The sequence below is a fragment of the Corylus avellana genome, chromosome 4 (genome assembly GCF_965113065.1).
Source record: "Corylus avellana chromosome 4, dhCorAvel1.hap1.2, whole genome shotgun sequence".
Lineage (NCBI taxonomy): Eukaryota > Viridiplantae > Streptophyta > Magnoliopsida > Fagales > Betulaceae > Corylus > Corylus avellana.
In genome coordinates, this window is record NC_142493.1 from 5,612,668 (window position 1) to 5,620,083 (window position 7,416).

Sequence of the window (7,416 nt, forward strand, 5' to 3'; positions counted from 1 at the left end):
ATATATATATATATATATATATATATATATATAACAAGGACGCTCACCAAAATAGAATAAGCTTAATTAAGGGAATGTTTTGGTAACTATATGTGGTCCTTTAATCGGGAAAAAAAGACTACTTTCATCTCCCAAATAAAAAAAAAAAAAAAAAAAAAACATCCTTGAACAGGTAAAGAGAGTAGATCAATGTGAAGGAGAAGACTTGAGGTTGCAGTCTTGCACAAATATATATATATATACACACATACATCATACTTCAAAATAAAACACACATAATACTTCAAAATGAATTATTTGAACAAATATGTCAGGAGCTGTTGCTTTTCGGTAATGGTGGGACTAGCACTGCTCTTCTTTAGCAGGAATTGAGGTGATCGATGGGTGTATGCTGAGAATGAAGGGAGGAAGATGAAGAAGAAGACTATGAATTAGATGTTGCCAGTTTTAGTCTGAAGCGGCCACCTTCTGCAATTGAACCCTATCAAGCAAGCAACAAAAACCAAAATCAAAACAACCCCCATTAAAATTTATCCAAAAAGGTCTATAAAAACACACAAAATCAAATCGATCATGTCAAAATTGCAATTACTTTATCCAAACCAAAGAAACAAATGGAAAAAGAAGGAAGAAGACGACAGAGGAAGCCATAGAAGCACAAATCGTAGAGTAAGAAAAAAGAATTTGGACCATTTCTTTATTTATGTGTTTCATTTGTTAAAGTAATGATTAAGTGATTAGATTTACCTCTTTTTATCTGCTTAAACTTTTGGGATAACTAATAATTTAACGTGGTATTAAAGCCAAAGGTCGTAGGATAGAACCTTGACTTTATAAATTCACTCTCCATTTAAATGAAATATTCTACGGGCATCACCTACTAAGGTAGTTTGAGCCCACAAGTGAAAGAGAGTGTTAAACCTTATCTCCGTGGAACTATATACCATACTAAAACATGGAAGAAATGAAATCTTAGATCAAAAGATTATGTATGGAAAATAGCAAATGCAAGAACTAGTTTGAATATCAATTCGTGCTTACATGTCATAAAGGCCATTGCAGAGAAGCAAAAAGCGAAGAAAAAAAAAAAAAAAGGCTTACATTGAGTGGTGGACTGGGCCTGGTGTGTTAGACATTTGGGCCTCTATAGGTTCATCCCGTCTAATCCACGCGCGGTGTTATGGGACTTCAAAGAAGGAGCGTAGGCCCACGTCTCTTGGGGACCTAAATATCATTATATTGATCCATATGTTGTCTTAAATTACTAAGAATTTTTTAATGCTATAAACATTTTTAACCTGATTTTATGTGCTTGTAATTCACTACATTAGCATATTAAAACACATATATTGAGGAAAAATGATTATTCTGTACCAAAAATTTTAGGAATTTTTTTTTTTTTAGAACTTATACTCGAAGTTTCATAACTTATTTTTATGTATCGTTCTCTAATTGGACGGTTAATTATGTTAGCAGAGTCGCAAACACTACAACACATGGGTTAGCTAGGGCTGTCGTTAAGTCTGTCATAGATCAGGTTTAGTTGGAAGAAATTCTGCCCTATATTTGTGATGTGATTTTATCATAGCAATTCACTCTGATTTTTTTAGGAAAAAAAAAAAAAACTGTTCATAAATAAAAGCCGGTGAAAATTATATTTATTTCTTGTGGGCTTGAACATTTAAATCATTTTTTTTTTCTCTTGAAAATTTTAAATTAAAGGAAGAGATTCTTAGATTCAACAGTGAAGTTTCTTTTATATATATATAAAATAAAATAAGAAAATAGGTTTTTATCTTTCATAATTTTCATTTTTTGTTCTTTTTGAAACTCCTCATATTAATTTTTTTTTTAAAAAAAAGACGTGTTATTTTAGAATTTGCATAGAAATACTAGATTATTCAAAGCTAAGTGCAAGAGTTCATAATATATTCAAAGTCGACCCATTTATTTAAACAAGTTAGACTCCTCATTCCTCAATTCTCACTTGCTAATTTCATGTCGAGTTCGCAAGTCTTGTAAAAAATTATCAACTTTAAATGGAACTACGTTTTACTAACTACGGATGATAAGAGTGAGTTTAGAACTACGATTTCACAAATCAAAACTGTGGTTTAAAATCAAAACACATAAAATGTATCATCTCAGAGTATGTTTTTAAGAACACACAAATTAAAAGGTTATATTACAATTTTAAAGAAAAATTATTTGTGTCAATAATTTGTCTATATTTTTTTAATATTCTCATAAAATTAATAGATTAATCATTAGATTTGTGGGGTTCACCATTGATTTGTGTAGGATTTACATAAGTCCACAAATCTAATGGTTGATTTATAAGATGAGATGTAGAAAATAAGAGAAAAATATTGACATTAATCGTTTCTCAATTTTAAAAGACAAGCCGCAATTTTTTCAAATGTTTAATTTTCTTTTTAAAAATCATGTTTTGAAATTGCAAATAAATCCTTAGGCGGCTGCTTTTTACCATTATGTGTTGCTAATTTGTCTTTTGCATACAAAATTAAACTTATGAATATATATCTTAAAATTATTGTTGGCATAAATTAATTTTAACTTTAATCTCATTAATATGTTTTCTTGGACACCGTACCATGATAAATTCTTGTGTTCATGAAAAACAAAATAGCTAGTGGCTCTTGTTAAAATTAAGGAGAAACTTCATAAAGTCCCCGTGAACTTCTAGCCGTTTTGACATACTCCCTTGAATTTTCAAAACTCTCACTTAAGCCTCCTAAACTTTGGTTTTCTCTCACTTTGGACCCTTTTAACTTTTTATACCCATTTTACCCTCAACCAAAATTACGTCGTTTTAGACTTCGTCGTTTTGGACTCCCAAACTACACCGTTTTGGGTTTCAAAATTACATCACCACCTAACCAAAGACGACGTCGTTTTGAGCATAATATTAAAACAAAAAAAAAAACAAAAAAAAAAAAAAAAAAAAAGAGGAGGAAATCAGGGGTGGCTAAGCCACCCCTTGGCCGGTCTGGGGTGGCCGAACCACCCCCTTGGCCGTGGGGATGGTCCAGCCACCCCCAAAAGGCCAAAAAAAAAAAAAAAAAAAAACGTGGAGGGGAGGGGGGGGGGGGGTGGGGGATCGGGTGCATTTGGGGGTGGCCGGACCACCCCCAAGGGGCTGGGGGTGGTTTCGGCCACCCCATACCAACCGTATGGGGTGGCCGAAACCACCCCCAGCCCCTTGGGGGTGGTCCGGCCACCCCCAAAAGCACCCCGATCCCCCTTTTTTTTTTTTTTTTTTTTTTTTTAGCCAAGGGGGTGGTCTGGCCATGGGGGTGGTCGAACCACCCCCAGATTGGCCAGGGGGTGGTTGAAGCCACCCCCGATTTCCTCTTTTTTTAAAAAAAATTAATTAATTAATTTTGCTTTTTTTTTTTAAAAAAAAAAATAAAAATAAAAATAAAAATTAATGCCTAAAACGATGTCGTTTTGGGCTGGGTAGGTGTTGTAGTTTTAGGACACAAAACGACCTAGTTTTGGGGGAGGGTAAAATAAGTATAAAAAGTCAAATTGTTTGACTTTAACGTTAAAATGGTTCAAAGTAAGAGAAAATCAAAGTTCAGGGGGTCTAAGTGAGAGTATTGAAAATTCAGGGGGATATGTCAAAACGGCTGGAAGTTCTGGAGGACTTTCTGAAGTTTCCCCTAAAATTAAATATGTCTATTTGTTTTCTTTTGTCAAAATCAAAGTATTCAAACACAACCCTAAACATAAAGCACGCCTAGAAAAATAAAAATGCAATTTTTATATTTATATCACAAGACTCAAAACATATCTTAACAAATTATATATATATATATATATAAAATTTTAAGTACATATATACATTAGTTTAAGTTTGTATAAAGTAGTAATTAATTTGAACCATAAATTAACAATAGATTTAACATATTTTTTTTTTAAAAAAAAAAAAGAAGCAATAGATTTATGGGTTAAATACCTTATTCACTCCAATGGTTTAACTTATTTATTTTTTAACCCCTAGGGTTTGCTTTTTATCACAGAAGTTTCATCTGGTTTTCTTAAAGATGGAGATGGTCCCTCTATCAAAATTTCGTTCAAAATTTAACAAAATGCCATGTCAATACCAATCACGGCTTAACATGTGTCCATATAATTAATTAAGCACCCCCAAGGGTCAAATAATGAAACAATTTTGCCGGAAAGCCCTTGTGGGTGGCCGAACCACTCCCAAATGGTCAAAGGGGGTGGTTTTATTTTTTATTTTTTAATAAATTAATTATGTAAACACGTGTCAAACAGTAATTGGTGTTGACGTGGACCAAAACCCACAATAATTACAGTTGCAGGGTTGGAAAGCCCAAAAACCAAGGTCTTTTAAGGGGTTTTAATCCATTTTATTAGGCTCACTTAGGCTCAACCAATCAGGCTTACACAATCTGAGCCCATTACCTTGGGCTTGCTTATAGGCTAATTAACTTAGGCTTAAGGTAGGGGTTAGGGGGTGTTACAGACAAAAATTAAAGTTCATAATCATGGCTATTTAATACTTCTGAGCATTTACAATAGAGGAGCCAACTAATATTTTTATCTAAAATGGCTAATTAGATTTGTAAAAAACTCTCACAATAGATTAGCAAAAATCTACATATAACAGCACTTTTCAATGGTGTCCTCTGTTACGCATGCCAAAAATCCTAAACAGCCTTTCCTAATTAATCGAGTTGCATGCACTGCGGATATCAACTTAGGCGTGTTGATAGTTCGATCTCCATAAAATTTGAATTCTTCATTTCCCGGCGGTCTAAACATTACCTCCTTGTGGAAACAATCCACGCACGCATGGTACATAGATAGCCAATCCATTCCTAAGATCACATCAAACCCGCTCATCTCGAATATTACAAGATTTACTGGCATGACATGACCTTTAATTGATACAGGACAACGTCTAACTACCGAGGTATATACGACTGTCTTTCCTACAGGGGTAGCCACTGCTAAGCTTACATCTAATGATTCTAGCTTTAGGTTACTTGCTTTAGCAAAGGAGTATGAAACAAATGAGTGCGTTGCTCCAGGATCAAAAAGAACGGAAGCTATACCATTAGAAATAGGGAGGGTACCTGCCACCACTTCATTGGACGCTGATGCATCACCAGGCGTTAGAGCATAAACCCGAGCAGTTGCATGGTTCTTCTGTTCCTCAAGGCGTTTCTGACCGCCTTGGTTGTTGGGAGGGGCCTTGCAATCTCGTTGGATATGTCCAGGTTTCCCGCATTTGTAACATACCAGCTGCCCAAACAGACAGTTTCCTGTATGAGGCCTTCCACATTTCTGACATGGTGCACGGTGACCGCCATTTCCTTGTTGACGGGGGTGTTGTGGTGAAAAATTTCTTTGTGGGTTTTGGTGAAATCTCTTCTTACTGGATTGCTCTCCTGAGTGGTTCCATTGTGAGGCATTTCTCTTTTTCTGGTGGGAATACCCAAAATCTGCATTTTGGTCGGAATACCCTGAATTTGCATTCTGGGTCTGCTCGATTATCGCAGCTTTGTTGATGAGGTCTAATAAGTTTCCAATCTGGAATCCTACCACAAGGTTCATAATGCGTGGTTGCAGTCCTCTTTCAAACTTCCTCGCTTCTAGCTCTCCAGTTGACACGAGATAAGGGGCAAATCGTGATAGTTCAATGAATTTGGCAGCATATTGTTCTACCGTCATTGACCCTTGAACTAGGTCCGTAAATTCCTGGGCTCTGGCTTGTCGAACTGTTTGAGGAAAGAATCGTTCATACAATTCTTTCTTGAATTCTTCCCAAGGAATGGAATCCTCTTCCTTTATTCCTAGCCGGCTTCGTACTTGTCCTTCCTTGGTTTCCCACCATCGATTTGCTTGACCATTTAGGAGGTAAGTAGCATACCTAACCATCTTATTATCGGCGCAGTCCATTACTTTTAGCAGCCTTTCGGTTTGCAGAAACCAGTTTTCTGCAACTTCTGCACCTGCCTTTCCTTCAAATGTATGGGGTTGCTGCCGACGAAACCTTTCAAACGTGCAAGCTTGTTGTCCTTCGCTAGTGGATCCGTTCCCGCGTCGGGCCTCTTCTAGCAGGTTCACGAGAGTAGTTGCCAACGTTGTTATAGGTCTTAACTCATGGTTTATGATAGCATTTTCTCCACTTCCGGAGTCGTCGAACTCGGTGTTGATTTCTTGGTTATTGTGATTTGGGGACGCCATTTCTTCACAATCGATAATATAACAATCATTAAACGATTTAGACAAGAATCTTATATTATCTAGTAGTGACTACCACGACTAACTCTACTTGGCCGGAATGTGGCTTCCCATTAACCCCTTTTTTTTTTTTTTTTTTTTTGAAAAGTCTGCCAGAACCTTATAACCTTTGCTCTGATACCAAAATTGTAACATCCCCAGCCCGTTAAGGTTGAGTTTGCCACTTTTCTTCTTTTACAACAAAAGTTCTTGCAAAGATCTATAAGGTCTATCAGAGTACTTGATTTTAAAGGATACAAAAAAATGTATAAAACATTATTCAAGAGATTTTATTACAAGCGAAATTAGAAAACATTAAACTTTAGTTGCGGAATATCATATCATTACAATAACTTATATGAAAAGACTTTGAAAATTAATAATTATTCCCACCCCATTCCGGCCTCCTATTCCAGCATCCTTTCTACCTGAAAACAAGAAATAAAACTAAATGAGCCCAAAGGGGGCCCAGCAAGTAAAATCCACAACCATAAATAGTTTTACTCCTTGTTCTCAGTTTTGAAAATCATTTTCGCAAATAAATATAATTCTAGCCATAATAATATCTGTATGTACGGTTGCATCTCCCGTAACATATACATACTATTACATCTAGTAATAGATCATCGTTGTAAATCATCTTTATAAATCATCATCATAATGCATCATTATAAATAATCTCTGTAAATCATCATAGCATATCATCGTTGAAAATATAGTATCATTTTCTCATAATAAGGCCCATGTACACTATTACCCCTGTGCACGAGGGTTGCGGGTCCTTGTGACCATGGCACTGAACTGTGGCCACAGCCATGCCCGACCGTCAATTAACTCTTTCTTGGTGCACTCAACGGTCTAGTTGATGGAATACCACCTTCTGGCATAGCCTCCTTCAGTGGTTTCGCCTCCATCCGAGTATCGGTACCGAACTCTCATCTTTACTTATCTTGGGGCCAAAAATACTCTCCTCCATACATGTGCCCTCATTTCATAAACATTTATCTCATCTCTTGTACTTTTCTTTGTACTTCTTTTGATGCATCTTAGGGCAACATGTAGGAGGGTTTATCATCATTTTTCTTTCTTATAATCATCATCATTTCTCAACTTTCTTTTCTCAAATTGAAAACCTTT

The 7,416-nt window shown here is 35.8% G+C and overlaps 1 protein-coding gene across 1 annotated transcript; it reads right to left on the reverse strand.

Annotated features, from left to right (window-relative positions):
• Positions 1–4,647: 4,647 nt before the first annotated feature.
• On the reverse strand, positions 4,648–6,243 carry LOC148586186 (uncharacterized). Its single transcript, XM_088515491.1, has one exon. The coding sequence runs from the start codon at positions 6,241–6,243 to the stop codon at positions 4,648–4,650; it is 1,596 nt and encodes a 531-aa protein (XP_088371617.1).
• Between the last annotated feature and the right edge of the window lie 1,173 nt (positions 6,244–7,416).